General features: G+C 41.4%; 2 protein-coding genes across 17 annotated transcripts in view; one reads left to right on the top strand and one right to left on the bottom strand.

Moving 5' to 3' along the window:
- The window catches only part of LOC108178570 (uncharacterized), a 25,689-nt gene extending 10,166 nt beyond the window's left edge, over window positions 1-15,523 (bottom strand). The window contains exons 1-5 of one of the 15 annotated variants that reach the window (XR_011383377.2): window positions 14,093-14,252; window positions 12,827-13,230; window positions 12,418-12,480; window positions 6,957-7,062; window positions 5,475-6,004 (exon numbers count right to left, since the gene is read on the bottom strand). Coding sequence is in view for 3 of the 15 variants with exons in the window: in XM_070060385.2 (XP_069916486.2) it covers window positions 5,943-6,004; window positions 6,957-7,062; window positions 12,418-12,480; window positions 14,093-14,644 (783 nt within the window). In the remaining 12 variants the exon portion in view is untranslated. Of the gene's footprint in view, window positions 1-911; window positions 1,083-5,474; window positions 6,005-6,728; window positions 7,063-12,417; window positions 12,598-12,826; window positions 13,231-14,092; window positions 14,879-15,451 lie in introns of those variants that run through there. The other 14 variants (XR_016223957.1, XR_011383376.2, XR_011383382.2 and 11 more) reach the window with 14 other exon arrangements.
- KCNJ2 (potassium inwardly rectifying channel subfamily J member 2) lies at window positions 14,343-24,719 on the top strand. Of its 2 annotated transcripts, NM_001082198.1 has the most exon segments (3): window positions 14,470-14,519; window positions 18,588-18,682; window positions 19,502-21,697. In NM_001082198.1, a coding segment is annotated over 1 exon segment (1,284 nt). In that variant the 5' UTR covers window positions 14,470-14,519; window positions 18,588-18,682; window positions 19,502-19,715; the 3' UTR covers window positions 21,000-21,697.

Here is a 24,719-nt window from a genome sequence, read left to right as displayed (position 1 = left end):
CAATGGCCGCGACAGCTGGCATGCTGCGGCCGGCGCACCACGCTGATCCGATGGCAGGAGCCAGTAGCCAGGTGCTTTTCCTGGTCTCCCATGGGGTGCAGGGCCCAAGCACCTGGGCCATGCTCCACTGCACTCCCGGGCCACAGCAGAGGGCTGGCCTGGAAGAGGGGCAACCGGGACAGAATCCGGCGCCCCGACCGGGACTAGAACCGGGTGTGCCGGTGCCGCTAGGCGGAGGATTAGCCTAGTGAGCCGCGGCGCCGGCCTATAGCATTATCTTTTTCAGAATTCAATAAAATTCTTAAACATTTTATAGGGCTTTTGAATCTACATAATTCAGTTTATTCAATTATTTATTGGGTTTGGAGTTATTTTTCAATCAGTAAGCACTCTCAAGGCAATACTTCATGATTACTAATGAGATCAGATTGAAGACATACTGGGTGGAGCAACCCAAAGCAAGAAACCTCATTGAGAGTTTCACAGACCCTCAGGCAGCTCTGTGCACCAGCAGGCTTAAAACAGTCTAGGTGCAGGGTTGTGAGGGTCAAGAAAACATACAGTATTGAAAAATAGGTCAAAATTTAACCTCTACGGCATTAGTTCCTACACTTCTTCATTTTTAATAATTGATATTAATAATAACTTTAAGTCTATTTTATGAACTCACTTGGAAGGCACTTAAGTTTAACATGTAAGGATATTTGATCAAAACATGTCAACTGTAATTACTTTGAATCAAAAACATTTACTGTTTGAGTACATATTTAGCAATGATTATATGGTACATTGTAAAATACATCTAAGGGCATTTTTATCTCTGCTTTAACACAGAAGTACCAACAGTTAAATAAATTGTTGGGTTACATATAGTCAGCTTCCAAGAATCAGAGGTAAGGAAAAGCTCTTACACTTTTACTTAGTTCCACCTGGTATTCCGTAGTATTTCCCCAGGTCAGTACTCAGCAAATGTTTTCCATAAAGGAGCAGCCAGTAAATGTTTCAGATTGTGTGGGCCACATATGGTCTCTGTATCATCTGCTCAGCTCTGCTGTTGTAGCTTGAAAGCTGTCACACACGATCTGTGAACAAATGAACATAGCCGTGTTCCAATAAAACTTTATTTATGATACAGACATTTGGATTTAATAAAGAGTTTCAAATGTCACGAAATGGCGTTCTTTTCCCACCTCAGAAGTATAAAATAAAACTTTAGCCCATAGACTGTATAGGTGGGGGGTCCTATTTGGTCTTTAGGTTTAGTTTGCAGAACTGTAATCTAGAATCATGAAGTGTGGCAGTCTCAATTTCAAATATTAGAAAGGCCCAGAGTTTTACTTTATATGAACCTAGTCTTACAAAGATATTGTGCTAAAAAGCACATATATCTCTGTTCTGGGTCCTTTTCGTAATCTAGCTTATTTTCCATTGAAAATGCTCAATCCTATTTTGAATACTGGCTCCTTAAAACCAATAATAATAATATGATCTCTGATGTTTCTTTATTTTTCTGCATTATTATCTTTCCTATTTTTTTTTTTTTCATTTGAGAGGTAGAAAGGCAAAGTCAGGTACAAACACATGCATGCACACACTTATACACACACGGAGCTCCCATCTGCTAGTTCACTCCCCAGATGCCAATAATGACTGGGATTGGGCCAGGTAGAAGCCAGGAGCCAGGAACTCAATTCAGGCCTCCCACATGGGTGTAGGAACCCAACCACTTTGGCCATCACTGATGACTCACAGCATCTGCATTAGTAGGAAGTTGGAATCAGGAGACAGAAGAAGGAATTGAACCAATATACTCCAGTGTGTGACTGAAGTCTTAACCTCCTAGCCAAATGCCACTCCTCCTTTTTCCATTTTAATTCAGTATTGTGTTAGCACTTTTAATCCAACAGTAACCCAAACTTCTCAAGCCAGCTCTTCTATCTGCTTTCTAGATACCTGTGCCCTGTGGTCAGGAAGCACTGTAGAGGTTTTCCTGGAGAAACTTGCAGCAGACAGCAGGCTGGAGGAGTAGAGGAAAGGGAATAAAGAGGTGTGCATTGGCAGATTTTTCCAGGGCAGCTGCTGTGGTGCCCTGACATCTGGGGGGTAGCAGGAATCCTCTGCCACCCTATCGCAGCTACAGCCAATGAATGCAGCTTTTCCCCATGTCCCTACTTTCAAGCTTGTGAAAAATTTCTGGAAAATAAAGGGGAAAGAAAGAAAGGAAGGAAAAAGGGTTGCTGAGTGATTAAAGACTGTGAAGAAAGAGGAGGCCGCAGTCCATCACAGCCCACTTTCTGCTGGCCGGGGACACGTACTACTGAGAGTTCAGTTTGCCACCAGTTTCCTGGGGTGAGCATCTGCTTCACTTACTATTCAGTGCATTTGACTTCATCTACAAAGGCAAACCAACGCGTGTCCTCTATTTGTCCCCGGCCACTTCTGACTTGCTTAGATGAGACTTTTTCTATATTTTGTAGAAAGAAATGGCAAAGCACTCTGCTTGATGAAAGGCGGTGGTATCACAGCCAGTTTGCTTGCTTTCTTCCTTTTTTTTTTTTTTTTTAAACTGAAGCCACTGCAGTGGCTTTTATCTGCTCATAATTCTTTCTGGAACCAATGCCTCTGGCTATTCAAACTATCCCCCTTCCAAGCAAGTTAAGGTTGGGACAAAACACAGTTCTAGAACTTGTCAGCCAGAATCAGAGCATGGCAAGCCAATGATACAAGGCCGCTCCCTCCAGCACAATGGTGGAGATTATTTTTCCATGATGTAATGAACATCTTAGATCCTCTGCAGAGAGAACTCACCAGCTACTGCATCTCTGTCTACAGGTCCTTTCTAACCAGAAGGTTGTTGAGTGGGTGAAAACACATCCTTTGGGAAGAAGGTTTTTTAAACCAGAAGCATTAGTTATGGAGGTTGTCATTGTTCTTGTTCCTTGCAAGGAAGAGAATAAAAGTGCACCCACACTAGGTCATGTGTAAATTTATGCTGTTTTTACTGGCTCTTAACCCTTTTCCTTCCAGGAATTGTTAAGTTCCTTTGCAGTCATATATCAGCCCTTGAGTACATTCTCACCGAGGGTGACTGATTGACGGTAAGGTCCCTCAGTAGATCAGCAGAATACAAGTCAGGTCATGCATCTGATTCCCTGGAAATTACGTAAGACAAATAAATACCCTGGTATTTGCAGAGAGGAAATTATGAAACTCTTATAGAGCATGAACTCAGACTTTCTTAAACTCTCCTGTGAGAAAATATTTTCTCGGTTGGAGGGGGTCTTCAGTGACATGAAGAGTAAAGTCTTTTGTAGGAAAGATCTCAGTTTCCATGTGCAGGGCTGCAGATCAGGCTGCCTCTGATGGAGACTCGGAAGGCGGTCAGGAGACAGGAGAAAGCATAGAGCACCTGCCAACGCCTGCAGCTCTTGCTTTTCTCTTTTCTTTCTCTCTTTTTTTTTTTTATGTCAAGGTCTATAAGTCAACTCACAGAGAGTTGCTACCCATGATGGAGAAATAATTCAAAAAACGATTTTATTTCTTCTTTTTTTCCCTACCGACTGGACTGTCTCAGGCTGTGGGGTATGGCTTGGTTTTAGAAGATCAAGTGTTATGGTGCTTTTCTGGTATGTTCCTCTGGTAGGGATTGCTTTTCAGTGAACTGGAATCATGTAGGTCTTTAACTGCAATTCCAGAGGTGAATCAAATACTGAATTATACTCATAATAAAATTCGGAGAGCTCTGCTTGGATCAACAACTGTGATTGGGTCCCGATCCCCTTTTTGTAGGACTTAAAATAATGTATGGACCAAGGAGAAGAAAAATGAACCAAGGCAACCAGTGCAGGAGAAATGAAGATAGGGCATAGAGAGCAGTAAACTAATTTCTGTGCTTGATTCACTTAGGGAAGAGCACTGATTCATTTTGAGCCCAGGATTAAGGAGACTTGCATAAATTTCCATTATACTGCCTGGATTTTGAAACTATGGATACCGCATTGGTGATTAAGCCTGTTGTGCTAAATGATGCTTTGACCAGGTAAATGTTCAGATTACTCTTGTAAGGAAATACAAAGAATATTTTCCTTGTTTTCTACTCTAAGGGGATGGCTTAAGTTATGCATTCTTAGCTCCTGATTTACTGAAATACTGAAGGCATTTAACCTCAGAGATTTGTAGTTTCTTCTTCTTTTTAAAAATACTGAGAGTTATCATTACCTATTTCTGAACTTTTCATATTTTCAGTGCACAAGAAATGTGTGTGCAATGAATGAGTAGATGATGTTTTAAACTGAAAATTGTGAAATGTAACCAGGCTGTAATCACCATAAAATCAGATTCATGAAAGCAATTTACTGAAAAAGGGAGTATTAGAGCTGATCACAGCTCTTCTGTCAGAACGTATCACTACGAATCAAAACTTAGCCTTCTGCCTCCTCTTGTGAGGGTTTTAGATGTGTCATTACTGGGTCAACAAATTTAGCTGTATGTATTATGTGCTTGTGAATGCATGGTATTTGCTTTCTGCCAACTAATAGTTAAGTATGAGTATATTCCTTTTTAGTTTAATCTGTATTAAGGCGGTACCTTCTTAATATACAAAATAATATGTAGTAAGAGTAATAGCTTTGGAGTTTCACCTTTGCCTAAGTGGGAAATCTATCATTATTTTTCAAGAATTTTTTGAAAACATGATTGTGTATGTTAACACATAAACCCACTTTACTCTCAGTAAATGAGAAAAAGCTAGCTCTCTGACTTGATTGCTTTCTTTCCCAAGTTGACTTAACAGGCCCCTTACAAGTTTTCACATATTTCAGACTACATATAGGGAAACCACAGTCAGGTTGCAAAAACAGCATTATTTACAGTGCTGGTTCCTGCCTTGCTTGAATTTGGTGATTCAGTTATGTAAACCATACAAAAGAATATACTTCGGTATAAATAAAGTTTTGAGTTGAGATCTTTGCTGATGAAAAGATCAGAAACTGAAACACTGATGGCAGAATGTAAATTCGTGTTAAAATGTCAGAGTTTCTCTGTTGCTAATGCTAGAAACCATTTCTAAAACACTTGTTTATAGTGCCATTTAAAATAGACTGGAGGTAGCTCAACTGCAGATGCAATAGAAAAAGTATCTGGATTTCATCCTGCTAAGTACATAAAAGTATCTAACTAAGCACCTACAAAATAAGCGGTGACATAAATAATTTGTATCTTCTTTTAATAACCATATAATGCTGTTAATGTTGTGTTACCATTAATCACTAATGTTATTGGTGGTAGTCGGATTCTGTGATTCTGCATTTTATTTTCTCATAGTTGTACTAAAAGCTTTATTTATTTGTGAATTATCCACAAGGTCTTTAAATATTAGAACAAACATATATCAGAAGACTAGAATTAATCATCAGTTGAGGATGTGTGCTTACAAAATGGAAACTATTCAAAGACAGAGGAAAAGTCCAATCAAATCCGCAGATATTGATCACATTTATTTTTAAAAAATGGAAGAAATTTTCCCACAGGGAAGTATGGGAATGGAGCCAAACATTTAAAACTGTGTCCCTTGCAAGGATCTGAAGTCAGGGTTTATACATTTTAAAATCAGAAGAAAAAGTAATTTAGGAGGAATTAGTAAATGGTTCTGAAAAATACAGCTCCTGCCCTGGGTTTCTAGATGCACCTGCACAGAGCTGCTATGAAAAGCTACTGGAATACCCTGCAGGGACATTGGATTTGGAATCAGCAGACTGAGAATCCGTATCTTTAGCTTCCACTTAGGTAAGGAGGTTTCCTGGAACATAATTTCTACATCTCTATTTCCTTTTAAATTAAAATTGAGATTAGAGAAATCATATTAAGAAAGAAAATAAAACAGAAGAAAAGATAAGTTGTCAGGGCTGCAGCCAGACGCAGTGGAGGAAGAACCGGCAGTCACACTAATGTTCCAGCTGCTCCGTTACATTTCTTCTCTTTCTTCTCAGGGTCTGTGGATCCCTCACTGGGGAAAGGAGAAATGTCAACTCAGCATTCTTTTCTGAAGAGTCTAAAATCTGGACCAAATATAATGTTCAATCCTAGTATCTCTTTAAAAATTCATGAATATATTGAAATTTTGGCCATCAATTGGAGAATTCATTTAACTTTCCTCTCTGTTTAATACCAACCTATATTTCCAAATACAGCTATATTATGTCCTTAAACTCCTCAGGTACTTAACTCTTTACTTATTGTTTTAGCACTCACCCGGGTATTGCAAATAGATTTCTATGTTATTTGAAATCTTATTGTATATATGTCTCCAAACTAACTTATTTCATTTATTGACTATCATTTTCATCATTATTCATAGCTGCTGCAGCAGTAGTGGTAAAAATAACTACTACTGTTTAGGTGATAACTGTGTGTCAGGTAATTTATGTACATTGTTTTAAATCTCTGTAATGATCTTTCATAGCTAGTAAGTGCCAGGTGAATCTTGCAAATGTAAGGTTAACCCAGATCTCATTTCTTTCCGCTATGCAATACTGGCACCATCATCAAAGTCATATTACTTAGAACATCCTTGACATTCAAATTGGATTTTGATGTGAAAGCTCCAAAATTAAAAAAAAAATAGTTTTAAGGGTTCATATCCTTTGACCTAGTAATTCTACATTCAGAAATCCATTCTAACAACAACGGGAAAAAAAAAAAAGAGGTGAAGATAAACATTAGTCTGCAAAGACAATTAAAGCACCTTTATAAGAGTAAAGAACAAGGGCCAGCGCCGCGGCTCACTAAGCTAATCCTCCACCTTGAGGTGCCGGCACACTGGGTTCTAGTCCCGGTTGGGGCGCCAGATTCTGTCCTGGTCGCTCTTCCAGTCCAGCTCTCTGCTGTGGCCCGGGGGTGCAGTGGAGGATGGCCCAAGTGCTTGGGCCCTGCACCCCATGGGAGACCAGGAGAAGTACCTGGCTCCTGCCATCGATCAACATGGTGCGCCGGTCGCAGCGCTCCGGAACCAACGGCAAAAGGAAGACCTTTCTCTCTGTCTCTCTCTCTCACTGTCCACTCTGCCTGTCAAAAAAAAAAAAAAAAAAAGTAAAGAACAAAATGAATAGTAATGTAGGTGATGATTATCTATGATTCTTACATGCTATGTACATAAAAATATGTGATATTAACCTAAATGCTTTCAAATGATTTTAATTACATAATATACATTTAGATAAATAAAAAAGTAATGTACTCATGTACCAAAATCAATTCATGTTAAAATCGTAAAGCAGATGATATAAAATACATATAAAAATAGGCAAAAGAGAAAGAGATATATCAAAATATTTGTAATGGCTTTCTACTAATGATAGAGATGTGGATTTATTTTACTTTCCATGTTTTCTGACATTCCTCTACATTTTAAAGTGCTTATTTTTATGTTTTCCACAATCAGCATGCATTACTTTGACAACAAACAAATCAAAAAATATTAAATAGACTCAAAAAATAAAAAAAAAATCTTTAAACTCTTAGAGTCTATATCTACAAATCTAAGCATTCAGGTAGACATCCTTTCTATCAAAAGCATCATTACAGTGCTGTTGAAGTTACTCAAAATATGTTTTGGATTCTCTTTGCAGTTTGTAGCCTAGTCTGTAAATGTTTATAAAAGTAACCAGTTTTGGTTGTGTGAAGTTTTTGTTTTGTTTTGCTTTTTGTCAGTTCTGGAAAGAATTGATGCTGAATGGCCTTCCACAGAGCCATTGCTAAAGCAACCGTCTCACAGGTATTTTCATAACCAGCATTGAATTGCTGATTTTGGTGTCTCTTACTGGAGGGTGTTTCTCACTGTGCTTGGAGGAAGACTATGGATGCTGGCAGCAGGGTCACCTTCTGTAAGGACTTTTGAGGGTGTTTCTGTTTCCTTTAGAGCCAATCATTTTTTTTTTCTTTGCCAGGCAGAGTTAGACAGTGAGAGAGAGACAGAGAGAAAGGTCTTCCTTCCGTTGGTTCACTCCCCTAATGGCCGCCACAGCCGGCGCTGCGCTGATCCGAAGCCAGGAGCCCGGTGCTTCCTCCTGGTCTTCCATGCGGGTGCAGGGCCCAAGCACTTGGGCCATCCTCCACTGCCCTCCCCGGCCACAGCAGAGAGCTGGACTGGAAGAGGAGCAACCGGGACTAGTAACCGGCGTCCCAACTGGGACTAGAACCCGGGGTGCCGGTGGTGCAGGCGGAGGATTAGCCAAGTGAGCCATGGCACCGACCAAGCCAATCATTTTCAAAGCATAGCTTCTTGTCTCCTCCTTTCCCTCCTGCCAGCCCTTTTTCATATTTTCCCATGCAGATATCCCTGTAACACAGAAGTATAATGTAGCGTGTCTTATAAAGCACACGAAGAAGGCTTACTGCCCGGAACACCCTCAATGCATGCCCATTTATTATTAGTCTTCTTATTAATATTTCATAACCATTATTAAATGATGATATTGAGCATCTGGTAATAAGGTTTTTGTCTTTCCCCAGTGGCAGTGTGAGTCTGTGTATAATGATTTGGATCTTCTCAGCTGTCTCCTCTTCTAGCCGATGGCCTGGGCTTAAGGCAGGACTAGCACCTAAGGAAGAGATGATGGATCAAGCTATAGGTTCATTACCCTTGAGAGAGCCAATGGATCACAGATAACACAGATTAAATGATTCTTGTCATCATGGGGTTAAAAAACATAGTAATAGGGCTGGCGTTGTGGCATAGTGGGTAAAGCCACCCCCTACAAAACTGGCATCCCATATAGGTACCAGTTGGAGACCTGGATGCTCTGCTTTTGATCCAGCTCTCTGCTATTGCCTGGGAAAGCAGTGGAAGATGACCCAAAGTGCTTGGGCCCCTGTACCCACGTGAGAGATCTGGAAGAAGCTCCTGGCTCCTGGCTTTGGCCTGGCCCAGCCCTGGTCAGTGTGGCCATCTGGGGAGTGAGCCAATGGATGGAAGATCTCTAATTGTGTTTCTCCCTTTCTCCCTGTAATTCTGACTTTCAAATAAATAAATCTTAAAAAAAAAGGAAGGGGCCGGTGCTGCAACTCAATCGGCTAATCCTCCGCCTGCAGCACTGGCACCCCAGGTTCTAGTCCTGGTTGGGGCGCCGGATTCTGTCCCGGTTGCCCGTCTTCCAGTCCAGCTCTCTGCTGTGGCCACGGAGTGCAGTGGAGGATGGCCCAAGTGCTTGGGCCCTGCACCCGCATGGGAGACCAGGAGAAGCACCTGGCTCCAGGCTTCGGATCAGCACGATGCGCGGGCCACAGTGTGCCAGCCGCAGCAGCCATTGGAGGGTGAACCAACAGTAACGGAAAACCTTTCTCTCTGTCTCTCTCTCTCATTGTCCACTCTGCCTGTCCAAAAAAAAAAAAAAAAAAAGGAAGCAGAATCATAGTAATGTAGGGTCCAACCCTAAAGTGAGTATGGTGTTTTCAGAGTGTAATTGTCTGACCTATGTGAGATAAACAAAGTCTTCCAGAGCATGAGAGAAGAGGTAATTTACTAAATAATAACTTGGCTGCTCTGGAGTTTCTTAAAGAACAGTACCATTTACAGTTGTTGATTTTAACATATGCATCTGATGAAAAGTAAAGTTCATTGATGGACACAATAAGCACTCGAATGTTTTTCAATTAATGAGTCTATAATTTTGTTGCACATAGACATATAGTTTCAAACACATTCAGAGGTCTTATCTGCTCATAGCACAGCAAATATAAGGACTCAGACACTAAGTGTTCTGAGAAGGTATCTTAAAATGTCATAAATCTATATTCTGAAGCTATTTTACCCCAAAATGAAATTAAGCAGTGGAAGGTTATTTCAAATTCAGCAATTATTTATGCTATTTCAAAAATACATTTTTAGATGCATTTGATCATATTTGCTTTTACTTTTCAAATATTTTTAACAACCTTAGTTACATAATTCCTCAGCCAAGTACAGATTAGAATCAACAAATTAGGGCACAGTGACAATCTGACAGATTCAAGGCACATTGACAGAAGCAAAAATGGGAAGGGAAGGCTCACACTCATGGAGAAGAAGCAAACAAGAGCTTAACCAAACTCATTCTAAGGTGATTTAAAGAAGGGTGATAGCTCTACATTATTTTCTAGTCTTGCTGTATGGCAGGTAAGAAGGAAATAACTTATGTTTATTATAATTGAGCTGAGTCATTATTCAAAAGTCAAATTGTACTCAGAAATATTGTTCCTTTTGTTCGTTTCATCACTCATCTGGCATTTGTGGAGACCGACTTACAACCCAGTTCATGTGCAAGGCAATGAGGATATTAAAAGAAAAATATACAGCTTTGGATTTGAAAAATTCCACCATTGGTAGATAGAAACAAAGACATGAAAAAATGTTTGTAATAGTATGAAAGACAAAATATGAAAGACTCCTAATAGATACAAAGTGCTACCAGGGCAACGCTAGAGTTAAAAAGTGCATACACTATTTTGAAGAATATATGTCCACCCAAACAAATTTGATTAAAAGTCATTTGCATAAGAGGCTGCATTCCCAGGTATGACAGATATATTAGACATCACCACTGTACATTACACTAGTGACAGATGGCAAATAAGGCTTTTGGAGTAAGTCTCATTGGTTTACACCAAACAATGTGTATTCAAACAAAGGAATTCAGTAAGAACAGGCCAATCTAGAAGCAACATGTAAGTTACCCGTATGATCACACATTCCTAGTATGATCTGGAGCAGATTGTGCATTTTAAAACAACAGGAAGCAATCCTGTTTCTGGTATGCTCTCACCATCCTTAATACCACCACACATGGTACCACGTGTGTCCTATTATTAAGCCTTCCATTTTATAGACCTCCCCATAACTCTCCATTCCACCTCTAAGAAATTCCCTAGAATTATTTTTGTCATAGTTGTTCAATCCACTTTTAGACCTTAATCACAGGATGCTTTGTTATTTTGGTTATTTAAATATTTTATTTGTTTCTCTTCTTAATTAGAAATTTAAAATAGTTCGAGACAAAAACTGTTCCTTCCGGGAACACCATGTCACCAAGCAAGTAGCTAAACTACAGAGTAGTTGTTCAACAAACACAGTCATTAAATTTAATGTGAAGACTAAATATCAATGAGGTATCAACATGGTAAGTGAAATTTCATAATTATTAAAGCCTAATATTATTTTAATATTAAACTATTAATAATTAATAATTAACTAATGCTAAAATTAATAATTGAATTAATATTAAAGCCTAATATTAAAGCCTAATAAAAGCCAATTGATAGGATTTCATTCAGTGCCTTAAAATACTATAGTACATGGCTTGTCTTCACAGCAGCAGATTGTAAACTCACCCTGTCTACATTACAAGCCAATTCAACAAGGATCGACTTATCACAGTTGATTAGTACTCAGAAGATTAATAAATAGTTCTTAATACCAAGCTGATGCAAATGCCAGGAGCTTTTCATCTCCTGTCATTGTGAAAATGAACTGTATGTATGGTTAACGGATGTCTGAAAATAAGTCTAATTGTTTGAGATAGTTAGTTGCAAGGGGAAAATGTGTGCTCCTAGTGAAACAATCGTCCTGTACATCACCAAACCATTCACAACCTGACTGGGGATCCGGACTGTGACTAATATTTGTGCCTAATGTTATAGGTGGTTACCATGGAGAGATTTAGTGACAGCATCATTGTCATTTCCTTGGAAAAAAATTTAATCCACAGATGGATCCCAACACCCACCTGCACTGGTGTCCAAATCTAATGAGTATTTTTGCTAAATAAGGCCTGACTCAGCCAAAAAAAGACAGACTCTGACTACAGAAATCTGCACCACACATCGCTCCAAAAACCAAATTTACCCAAGCACTGGATGCCTTTGGCACACAAAAATTTTCCCAATAGGGATATAGTGAAAAGTCATCTATTAATTAAAATGTGCATTAAAAATATTTTAAAAATGAAACAGTGGAGTGATTCGATGCAATAGTGCATTTATGAAGTTTGTCACAAAATTTAAAATATACCTAAATTAATTAAGGTAAATATCCTATTCAGATTGGGAAGCTTATTAAAAACATTAACTTTTCTCCAACTTTCTCTTTGAAGAAATAAGCCTTGCTGCACATGTTCAATCCATGGGAATGGGATGGGCAGTGAATGTGAGATTGAAGGTTGAGAAAAAAGACTGGGATGTATTTACTATGTGCTCCCTGGTATATAAATTTATACACCCAACTATAATTTCCTAACTTTGTGCTAATTTCTTTAAATACTTTCTGACATAGAGAGCCATCTTGGCCTGCAGTGTATGCACTTTATAGGATGCTGAAGGAAAACAATTTCAATTCCAGAAAAAGTGTCTTCCTTTCTCTGGGATTGCTTTTCAAATGGAGCTAATTACCTGGAAAGGGGTTAGGGGAGCGCTCCTTCCTCCGGGCACAACGGTTGGAAGATCCTTAGCCATCTGCAGATGCACCAATCAAATCGCAATGAAGAACGGAAAATACAAAAAAACGATTCCTTTCCCGCTTGCATCTAGGCTTAACAGCTTTAAGGCATTCCCTGGACCTGCAGCTTGTGTCTGAGAAGGAATCCAAGAGGGAGCACATTTCAGAAGGAGCGCGTTGTTGACTCCTTTGCCGCCCTGGAGCTAAGAGTTAATTTGTCTGACTCCAGCTTCTTTCGGCTTTGGGCGACAGCCTGGATTCTTACACATCCATCTCTCTTACAGAGTTCATTAAAGCTGTTTAGAAATAAACGTGACTCCCTTGTGGAGCCATCATTCTCACATACAAGGCTGCAAAACGCACCTCCGCTAGCAACGGGGCTGGGCGTGCTGAAAATCCCGACAAATGGGCTGGAATAGCGACCCACTGGGCTCTCAGAGCAGCCACAGCGCGTGCACGACCTGCTCCAGGAGCCTCTCGATTTCAGCATCTTGCTCACGGCTAGAAGAGGCAAGCTTGCTAACGCACGGGTAAGTTCATCTTTGCAAAACCTCAGCACATTTCACCAGCACCTCCTAGGGGCCACGTGAGGATACGAGCCTAGGAGGTGGGTACCCGCGCAGAACGGCTGCTCGCCTTGTCACTCTCGCGTCTCCCACACGCAAACACCCGCCGGGCTGTGCCGCCCGGAGTACAAGCTGCTTTGTCCAAGTAGCTGGATCACTCAAGGAGAACTTTATCAGCTGCCCGAAGGCCTTATTAGATCGCTTGAGGAAACAGACATTAAAAAAAAAAAAATTACCGGGAATGCAAATTGCGTGGAAAAAAAAAAAAAAAACTCCCAACATATCCCGTCCTTACGGAGCAAAGCTTCGTTGTGACCCCAAAGCACGCGCCTTGATTTACACACGTGCAAGGATTAATTCATAAAGTTCCAGGGTCCACGCCCGGCTAACTCAGCTCAGCAGCGTGGGTTTTTGTCTAGTTTTGCTTCTGTTTTTGGCGGGGCTGGGGGCGACACGCTCCTGCCTGGCTGCTGGGGGCGAGGGCAGAGCGCGGAGTCTGTAGGAGTTTTGCTGCTGCAGGGAGTTCAGGGCTCTCGGAGCGCTCCGATTTCAGATCCACAGAGCGTGCCCGGGCGGCGGTGGCGAGGGAGACGGCGGCGGGCGGACAGGGCGAGAGGGGACGAGCCGCTCGCCCGCGGGAGAGCCCCGTAAGTCACCCACCTCCGCCCCGCCATCGCCTAGAGGCCTCGCGGCTGCCACCCCGGATCGCCCACGCCCCGTGAGGATCCCGGGAACGCTGCGTTCCCCGTGGAGGGAGCGGCTCCTGGGCGAGCCGCAGGTGGGGTTTCGCCGGGCTGGGGCCGGGGCCGGGGCTGGGGCTGCGGAGCGGTGTCAGGATGGAGGGGGCGGGAGAGGAGGGGGAGAGGCGCGCCCGGGCTGAAGCGCGACCCTCGCTCGGGCCCTGGCATCTCGCAGGCCCCTTGCGCGGAGCCTGCCCCGCACCAGTCGCCACCGAGGAGGGCAGAAACGGCGACGCGTGAGGCTCCGGGAAGGGCAGGCAGCTTCGCCGCCCGCCAGGCAGCAATTAGGCGGCCGCGGAAGTCCCGGCCGCGGCGCTTCCCACCTGCTGCTGTCCCAGCTGCGCCGCAACTTCCTCCTCCCCAGCCCCGGCCCGACTCCGCGACCCGGCTCCGAGGGTGGAGGAGGAGGAGGAGGAGGAAGCCGCGGCAGGTTCGCTCCGCGGGCAGCTCGGCCAGCCGCGGGTGTAGCATCCTCCCCTCCCCGGAGCGGCTCCGCGCTGCGATTGGTCGGCAGCAGCCGGGGGGCGGAACCACGAGGGCCGACAGCGCATGGACCGCCTCAAAAGAGCCCAGGATATTGCAGAGCGCACTGGAGCCCTGGCCAGCGCGCAGCCTTCCCGGCGCCGGCAAGCTGGGTCTTGGGAATTCTGGTTTGTTTTGGCTCCCTCGCTTTTACCAACCACTGGATCTTCCATGCTTCTGTGCCCCCCACTTCCACTCCATGTCCCCATGCTCCGGCGCCAGCAACAGGTAAGGGCTGCTGTGGGTTTTCTCGCCTCCCTCTCGCTCGCTGCCTGTGTGTGCCGGGGAGTGGATTCGGACCACTGTCCCCTGCCTTGCGCTGCCCGGCTGCTGCAGAGGTGCCCAGCTGTCATGCGGCTGTGGCGCTCACCCACGCTCCGGAGTCCCAGATCATGCCTTTATAGTTTGTGTGCGCACCAGAACATCCCCAGAGCTAAAAATACTGAGACATGCTTGGAACAGTTGAGCAATAGAAACAGATTTCTCTGCAGCATCTGTTTGTGCTCATAACTTCCAATGCACCAGCTGTAGCGAGATACTGGGTTTAGAGGCAAAGGCGAGACAATCTACGTTGGATTCTCTAAGAAAAAAAATACTTAAAAAGGTGGTTGGGTGGGTCGGTGCCTCTTGAGCTCTGACCTCAAATCTTGGCAAACCTTGGGGCTCAGCACTGTTCTAGATCCTTGTCGTCTTTTCTTCTTTTTCTTTCTTTTTTTGGTCATTGCTTCGTGTATAGCTTTGAGTTCCAGAATTAAGCGTCTCAAAGTTGCTTTGCTTTGCTGGGAGAAAAGAACCTAGCCGGAGTCCCAGTTGGATTTGAGCCTCAATAGAGCAAAACTTTGACATCATATGTCACTCTCCCTTAAGCAATGTGCTGTTCTTAAAAATATTACTAGTGTGGTTTTAGGGAAGTAAAATGACCAAAACGAGTTGATTCTGCAAAAAGATTGCATCATAACATGAACTTATCATGACAATGGAGAACATAGAGAAAGATAACAAATGGGGAATTTGATGCCTGGTTCTGGGTAAGCAGATAGGAGGATGGAACCAGGAAAAAGATGTGAATTCTAGAGATTTCCTTAAACTCCGAATTTACCTGTCGGGAAATAAGGCAGTATTTGAAAACCTGTTTGGGGCAAGAAAAGCATGCACATTACCTTTTACCAGTTCCCCTCTTCGCTAACCATGGTTGTATGCTGGCTGAACATTGTCTTTACACTTGCTGGCTGCTTCGTGCTCACTTCCAGGTGTTATTTATATTTGCCATTATCTAGAAATTTCCTGATGCTCAAAGGAGTCAGAAATGCTACCCCGAGGATGGTGGGAGGGGTGAGAGTTAGGGTCAAGGTCATTTTACTTTGCTCTCCACCCCTCCTCCTCCTGTTTTGATGACACTTTCTTCTTCCTGTTTTTAAATGCTATTGCTATCCATAAGCGATATCTGCTCTACATTCTTATGAATTTGGCTTCTTCTATTTTAAAGAACAGTCTTTCTTCGCCCTTCAGACTCTCCAGTTACAGAATCTCTGGTTTGCTATAGAATCTTTGTAAGACTTTTGAGTAGCCTGAAAGATTGACCACATTCTCACCTGAACAGATTGTTTCAAGGTTTTTTTTTTTAAGAGCATATTTTATTTATGAAACACAAATATTTTTCAGCATATATAAATGCTGAGCTACATGCACTGTTGAATATAAGTGTTAGAAATAGTACTCCCAGAGATAAGTGGGTATCCCCTTCCCCTCCGTACCCTTCCTTCCCCCTCCCTTCTGTTTACTGAGCTTCTAAGAGGTTGCTTTGCTAGCAGTGGTGCTCACATAGCAACATGTGCCCAGAGCACACTCAGGCTGGTCTATATGGCGTCAGCTGGGGAATAGCTGCTCGAAGCACTCATTAGCAGACCTCCTTCTCATCCCAGTACATTTTCTTTTCTGTCTTTATTTCCTATCCTTACACTGAAAGTTTCTTATTCACTGCACAACATGGCCATACTCTTGGACCCATTTATTCTCATTTATTCTTTATGATGATGTTTCTCTATTCTTTATGTGCAATATTGGAAATATTTCCTGGATAAGGAAAAACAATTTAGATTCCTTCATTTGCACCATATGAACTCCTTGACCTTGTATTTATCTGCAGCTCTCTTCTTTAACATCTACCCATCTACCTAAGATTAAAGCGCTGAACTATTTTTTCCATTGCTTATGCTTAATTTTGGCTCAGCCTATAAATAGTCTTAACATGAACAGCACCACATGTAGCCTCTCAGTTTCCCAGAAATACTTTCTACATCATTGGTTGTGGCCTGGGTGAAATGATTATTTGTGTCCATTAAGTTTATATCCCAGCCTTTACATATTTTGACTGATCAGGGAATTCACACATTGTTCATCAAAGCAAGTATTGATTCTCCAGAGTGGTAGTCATTGGGAAGTCAATCACGTAGTGTTCTCATTTATTCTTAATGGACTATTTCTCCAAACATTATTTTGAGTATCTGTTTGAAATAAAGTTTCATGAAAGCACTATTTTTTTTATGTAAGCCTTTCCCAGATGCTCATAAATTAGTGATTTTCAATGAGAGGAGCTGGCAAGGACATTTTCAGGTTGCCTGATAGCACTTGGGCATTTGGGCAGGTTAACAGTGAAGGCAGTCTTTATGGAGAAGTAAAACCGTAACCCTATCAAATCTTGGCAGGTTCTAGACTTCTGCTATGTAATCAGTTCCACAGAAATCTGAATATGCGTAATGTGTGTGCACACATATGCACACATAAATCTGTTTTGGGGCATATCTATTTGAAGTGACAAAAGTTTCCGTTTTGCCAAAAAAAAATCTCTTATTTTTCTCTTTCCAGGAAGAAATGGTAAAATTTCTAAATGATGCTCCACATGTGGAACAAATTCTGTCATTAGCAATGGAAATAAGACAATAATAGTCGCTCAATACAGCCTCTTTTCAAGGCTCTAAATGTGGAACGCTATTCATAGGAAACTGGTATTGTGTGATTTGTGGAATTCAAACAAATGTCCTGGGGTCAAGATTTTTGGAAAGTCATAATTCAGCCTTTAGATTTCATATGGTTGTTATGTTTTAATCTGGAAAGAGTGCAGAAATAAGACAGAGGAAATTTGAGACAGTCTACTCACAGCCCCTCATGGTAACTCAAATGGAAGGATTGTTTTGAATCATGAAAAGGGAATTTCTTGTTGTCAACTTATAATGTAAGGTTTTGAAGTCAGTCACAGCTGAAACATACAGACTGTTTAAATGAGGCTCTCTTCCCTACTTTTTTTTGTTTCTGGAAAGTTCACCTGCCTTTGGTGTTATGTTGCTGTCTCTGTCTTTGCATGGAAATGCTTGGCAATTTCATGTGACCCACATAAACTGAAATCACAGTCTAAAGTTTTTTTTTTCCATGTCCAAAATCTAGAACCCCGAGGAATATGGTTCTTTTTTCCTTTTGTCCACGTGCAAGCTTCACAGGAAGGCAGACAAAACATTGAAGCAGGTGGAAGGTTAGGAAGGCACAGTAACTTCTTTTTATAAAGTAATTCAAAGGCACTTTCAAATTGGGCATCATTTAGGTGTCAAAAGCTGCCAAAATGTAACACACATTGCAATTTTCACAGATGACTAATCCCAGGAAAAATGTGTTGGGGCACATTCTTGCATAATAACTTGGATAAAGAGGGAGAAGTCAAAAGACTGTAACGAGGCATTTTCAAAGATAATGCACCTTGCCTCTTTTTTTCCAGGGATGCACAAAAGTAAGACAAATGGTTTACTTTATTTCCTTACATCTGGTTTGCTAGAATTGATCTTGTTAACAGCTTAATCATAATGTGGCCTTAGGAGAGGAAGAAAAACTGGAGCCTTCATTATCATAGCCACAACAAATTTCTGATTCTTTTGATGGGTTATTCAGTGTCTCCCTTAAATAAAGAAGATGGATGTGGTTATTTGAAAAGTTGAGAATCACCTTTATTTTGAGTTCTCGGGTATGTTAGTTTTGTACATTTGGTAAAGAAAACACCTTAAGCTTTCTCAAAAGCTTTTGATAGTCAAGGGAAAAAGAATAGCTTCGTTGGCATTAAGATGGAAAATTAAAAAAGATAGTTGTTTTTTTTTTTTACTAAGGGAGAATGAGGTGATATGTGGAAACTGAAAATTACCATTTGTTCATATTAAGTAAAGGTGAGTGCCTTCTCCATAGGAACCTATAGCAAACAACAGCACTCGAAGTGAAAGTAAGCTGATTGGCATTTATGATCTGCTTTGATTACAGAGTTTTCTCTGTTTGGGAGAACACAGCTTGGACCCACATGAAATGCGTTCCTGTCTTATCTCAATCCACTGAAGACCTGGTCCTTGGGCACAAAGGTGCTTACTTCCTAGCCTGTCATTACACATGGCAGTCCCATCCCAGGAGAATTTCAGGACTCTGATTGCTAGGCAGCAGAATCACTCTCTGTCCCCAGAGCAAACCTGCATCTTCAAGTCAGAATCACTCGCCCTAACAGAGATGTTATCAGGCATTTCTGCATAGTGGCTGCTTCAAGTGTGGGAAGTGATGGAACAAGCCCAAACAGTAACCAGAAATTGGGATCCATTTCAGATGATTATAAGGGCTGTCTGCAAAGTTTTATCATTTAAATAAAATAGTTTCTGCCTTCAGATTTCAAACTTGTCATCAAGGGCTCTAATGTTATCCCAGAATGCACGTCTAACTCAACATCATTGCTGCATTATGGTGAGATGTTCTCAACCCAGGTCCTTTTTCTAAAAGCTTTGTGACAAACACAGGAATTAGAAAGTCTTTCCTCTTCTGCTTAATTGCCCTGGACAGTCGCAAGTAGGATAGGCACAAGAAGAGAATGTGAGAGGAAAAGTAGACCTGAAAAATAGACTATTATAGACAAGTAACCAAATAAAAGAGAGAGAAAAGAGACTTAAAATTTTTGTTGAATCTCTGTCACATACAACCTTTCCATGTTAGGTAACTTTCTACTTTTAAATAAAATTAAAAAAAAAAAAAACACGTGATTTTAGGCTAGCAAGAAACCAAAAGCCCATAATTCAAAGGAAACTGTTGTGTTTATCAATATCTAATTTGATGGTTTCCTTAAGATCGGTTGCCTTGGAGAGTATACTGTTCAAGAATGATTTGTTTTGTAATTAACAGTTTCTTTCTTCTTGCAGGACTTATTCTCTGGATAGCATCTGAATTATTGAGATCACGCTGCATGTCAGTAGACAGACCTTGGTAGAACTTCACGGCTCCTGGAGACACTCATCTCTCCTCATTTTGTGTGTGTGTGTCCTCACTGAGCATTCAAAACTGTTTCTCCAAAGGTTTTTACAAAAACTCAGACTGTTTTCCAAAGCAGAAGCACTGGCGTCCACAGCAGAAGCGATGGGCAGCGTGCGAACCAACCGCTACAGCATTGTCTCTTCAGAGGAGGACGGGATGAAGTTGGCCACCATGGCAGTTGCAAATGGCTTTGGGAATGGGAAGAGTAAAGTTCACACTCGACAGCAATGCAGGAGCCGCTTCGTGAAGAAAGATGGCCACTGCAACGTCCAGTTCATCAACGTGGGTGAGAAGGGACAACGATACCTTGCAGACATCTTTACCACGTGTGTGGACATTCGCTGGCGATGGATGCTGGTTATCTTCTGCCTGGCGTTTGTTCTCTCCTGGCTATTTTTTGGCTGTGTGTTTTGGTTGATAGCTCTGCTCCATGGGGATCTGGATGCTTCTAGAGAGAGCAAAGCCTGTGTGTCTGAGGTCAACAGCTTCACAGCCGCCTTCCTTTTCTCCATCGAGACCCAGACAACCATAGGCTATGGCTTCCGGTGTGTCACAGACGAATGCCCAGTTGCTGTTTTCATGGTGGTGTTCCAGTCAATCGTGGGCTGCATAATCGATGCCTTTATCATTGGCGCAGTCATGGCAAAGATGGCAAAGCCGAAGAAGAGAAACGAGACCCTGGTCTTCAGTCACAATGCTGTGATCGCCATGAGAGATGGCAAGCTGTGTCTCATGTGGCGAGTGGGCAACCTTCGGAAAAGCCACTTGGTGGAAGCCCATGTTCGAGCACAGCTCCTCAAATCCAGAATTACTTCTGAAGGGGAGTATATCCCCCTGGATCAAATAGACATCAATGTTGGGTTTGACAGCGGGATTGACCGTATATTCCTGGTGTCCCCCATCACAATAGTGCACGAAATAGATGAAGACAGCCCTTTATATGACTTGAGTAAACAGGACATGGACAATGCAGACTTTGAAATTGTTGTAATACTGGAAGGCATGGTGGAAGCCACTGCCATGACAACACAGTGCCGCAGCTCCTATCTGGCGAATGAAATTCTCTGGGGCCACCGCTATGAGCCTGTACTCTTTGAAGAGAAGCACTATTACAAAGTGGACTATTCGAGGTTCCACAAAACCTATGAAGTACCCAACACTCCCCTGTGTAGTGCCAGAGACTTAGCAGAGAAGAAATATATCCTGTCAAACGCTAATTCATTTTGCTATGAAAATGAAGTCGCCCTCACAAGCAAAGAGGAAGATGACAGTGAAAATGGGGTTCCAGAAAGCACAAGTACAGACACTCCCCCTGACATTGACCTTCACAACCAGGCCAGCGTACCTCTGGAGCCCAGGCCATTACGGCGAGAGTCAGAGATATGACTGACCGACTCCTTCTCTGGAATATTTACTTTACTACACAGTCTGTTGGTCAGAGGCCCGAAACAGTTACACAGACGACGGTACTGGTCGAGAGGTGGGTCAAGTCTAGCGGCCACACAAGACTGAGGCTAGCACAGCAGTTTCAAGGGAAGACTGTAAGCTCGATGATTGACATAAAGCACTAAACATGCCTCCGCATGACCTGATGGCACATATATGTTGTAGAATAAGTTATGGGTTTTTATGTATTGTTTTGTGTTTTTACAAAACTTGAACTTGCAGGCAAGCCTTGGTTGGGTATTTGACTTATCCAGAATGCTTCTCTTTAGGGAACAAGAATGTTTTTAATGGCATAACAAAGGCAAGACTCTGCCTTAATTTTTGAAAAGCTGCTAACTACATGAACACAAATTGTATTTTTGTTGCAGTGTAGTTTTTCTTTTATGTAATTTAAAAGTCAGTGTTGAACTTTGTTGAAAGCTCATGATGCGCTTCAAAGTGGCAAGTATTTGGCTATTAACTGCCAAAAGAGAGCCTGATTTTCTGAGGCCAGTAATTTGTTTGCTAGAATTGATTTTTTTCTCTCTCTCTTTGGTTACATAAGGGCATTATGTAACACTAGCCAAATGGTAGCCTCTGGGTTTTTTTTTTTTCTTCTCTCTTTCTCCATAATGTTAATGGGTTATCTCAAAATTTAAGTTAGACTACCTAAAATAAATACCAAAGATAATGCATGTCTTTGCACAGTGGAATTCATGCTAAAAAGGAAGCAAAGCCCCCATGGGCTGTCTTGAAATTGAGGCAATAACCTTGAACCTCAGCAAGTCCTGGAACCACTTGTTCATTTTGCATCTTATTCAGAGAATAGAGATTTGAATGACTGTAGTGTTTTTTAAAATTTTGTCCTTTCATGAAACTTTTTTTTTAGTAGAAGGGGAAGAAGAAAGGGAAAGTAAAATTCATACACACACACACGCACACACATACACTAGTGTCAGCATCATTTCTTTCCTGCCAGATAGGCTTGACCAGGCTCATGCATAAAGTGATAGATGGTGATGTGCTCTTAGATTTTTCTGGGCTTTTCTATTTTGCACATTCCATGACTTATTCCAGAAGACAAGATCTTGGTAGAACTTTGTTAGCATCCTCAAAACTGAGCCATTCATCATGAAAGATAAATGCCTTTGTGGTTGAATTCATTGCTTGGAGTCAGGACATTTCTAGCTTGACTTCCCTTTAGAAAAGATTCGAATCATGTTCTGCAGGTTTGTTCTGATCAGCCTGTCTGCTGCAGCGAGTCCTGCAGTATCACCGAGGGCTGCAAATGCCCATGCGGGGAAGTAAGAAGGTGTGGGCAACCCCCTTTGATGCTGCACCTCAGCTCAGGTATTCAAGAAGGGGAAAAAAGGTGCTTGTTTTACGGCAGAGGACAAGAATGAGAATGTCTCAGTATTATAGAATCAGAGAGTCAAGAAACAGAACACAACCACAAGTAAAGGAGATCAGAGTCTTAACAGGGTTATTTCCCCCTTTGCGTCTGCATTTTTAGGATTAAATGCGAGCTGACCATTGTCTCTCCTGGAGCCTTAGAGCAGGTTACTAAGGACACCTTGCTTTCCAGAAGCCTCTCTACATGGCTGCCCGCCTTGCTAGAAACATATTCTTCTCTGCTCTAGCTCAATAATGGAACTCTTTTTTTTTTTTTTCTTTCTGGTTTAACGTTCCCTATTGTGAATTCTGGGGTTACCGACTTTTCTTTTTTAATTGGAGTCTCAAAATCAACTCCCTCATGGTATTATATCCCATGTATGCCATTAAAAAACAGCTTGTTCTAAAATCATGTATTTGTAAATTGGTGTCTGTGATGGTCTCTGGTTCTTGAACAGCCACATCCTAATGCAGTGCCTGCAAAACTATGATAGTTTTTGCTGTTTTCAGCCTTCAAAGTTGATGAGTTTGAAAACCATGGAGTTATTTTCAGTGTACCCAGGAAAGAGATGTTAAGCAAGTGGTGTTATTTTAAATCCAGATTCAGAGGCAGGTTTGGGAAGTTGTTTAAGGAGTTGGAGGAACTGTAGCTTGAGTGAAGAAGAGAGTTTATAGAAGAGGCAAAATTTGGCCGTTGACAGTGAAAAGCTATTGAAGGCATCAGCTGCTGCTATTAAGATGTTTTGCAAAGGAAAAAATAATCAAACCAAAGAGTATTCAGTGATATGTAAATTAAATGAAGATGCAGTGGAGAAAGGGGGTGACCATAAGAGAGGCTCCCCCAAAACATACAGTGCTGCCACTTAAAAAAGACTTGAGCTCTGTGAAAGGGGGTGGGTATGGGGGCAAGAAAGAGGGAGGGAAATCTTTCAACTTATTTCTGAAAAGAGAAAAAAATTAAAATTTCTGGTGCACAGGTTTGTTTTTTTTTTTCAAGAAAATTTTGCAGAAGCTATGTTTTTAAAGTGTACATTTTATAAAGTTTATCAGATATTTTCATATTTAAAGCCAAATGTAAATAGAAGTCTGTAAAGGAAAAAATTGCCATAGAAAGTATGATTTCAGTGCAGCAATTTCTGAGAGCTAGCACCTATATGCTACCGGTTAGCATGGTTTTAGCAAATATTTACCAGCCTTATAAGGTTCGTATTGCTATGTTCTTCTGTTATTTATTTCAGCATGGACTGTTCATTTGAAAGCTTTTTCTAGTTATTGGCATTTTAATAGTTATAAGCTTTAAATGGCAATTTTTCTTTTCTGTTTTTCCTTTTATTTTTTTTTTTTTCATCAAGAGCCAAGACACAGGTAATGCACAACATTTATTGCTGCGTTTTACCTTCAAAACATTTGTCCTTATTGACTGGGTCTCCTTTACTGGTGCACACATGTCACTAGAATGCAGATGGAAGGGACTCACGGTGAATATCTGGGGTCGATCTCCAGATGCAAGTTGCTTCTGTATTGTAAGCAAACCCCTAATAACTTACCTAGGATGTAATCCCTTTTAAAGAATGTTTGCCCATATCTGGATGGGCACTATATTTTTGGGGGAAGGCATAGATTCCTGGTTATCCTATTTTTAAATAAAAGGTAGACAAAGTGAATTCTATTTTGATTATTGAGAAAGGAATAGTTTTCTATCCCTCTAAGAGTATACTTGAATCAGACATTTTAAGGATGTCACTATAGCACTGTAGTTGTTTCCAAATTCCTAAGAAAGGTTTTTTACGTTGTTTTTGTTCTATTAATGCATTATTTCTTCCCTACCCTACTATTCTTCCCTATCCACTTCCATCCCAAATCCTGATGTTTATGTGATGAGCTGTCCCCCAAATCATGTTCGCCTTGCAAGTAGTAAGTGTCACTTCATATTTCATAGTAAACCACTCAGTAAACACAAAAAGCTTGTCCTGAGAAGTTGGGTGAGTTCTTTTTCACTCTGTGTCCAACAATGTTAAGGTGGGAAAAAAAAAAGTGTTGCATAGTCACCTCTCACCTCAACCTTTGGCAAACTAGAATTTCTTTTCTAGTAATGTTAGGTTTCTGCTCCAGGTTCTAGAGAGTGGAGCAATCCTGGTCTTTGACAATCATGATAGTTATTATTTTCCCATTGACCATCTTTTTGTATCTAAAGTCTTCCTATTGTACTGCACAAACCATGGACTGTACATATTTTTATATGTTATGTCTTATTTTATTATTTCTAAATAAAAAATTGAAAACAGACAA

The sequence above is a fragment of the Oryctolagus cuniculus genome, chromosome 17 (assembly GCF_051225735.1).
Source record: "Oryctolagus cuniculus isolate XC-2025 breed Fujian yellow rabbit chromosome 17, ASM5122573v1, whole genome shotgun sequence".
NCBI classification, from domain to species: Eukaryota; Metazoa; Chordata; class Mammalia; order Lagomorpha; family Leporidae; genus Oryctolagus; species Oryctolagus cuniculus.
The sequence above is the reverse complement of the archived record's forward strand: the minus strand, read 5'-3'. Positions and strand labels throughout refer to the sequence as shown.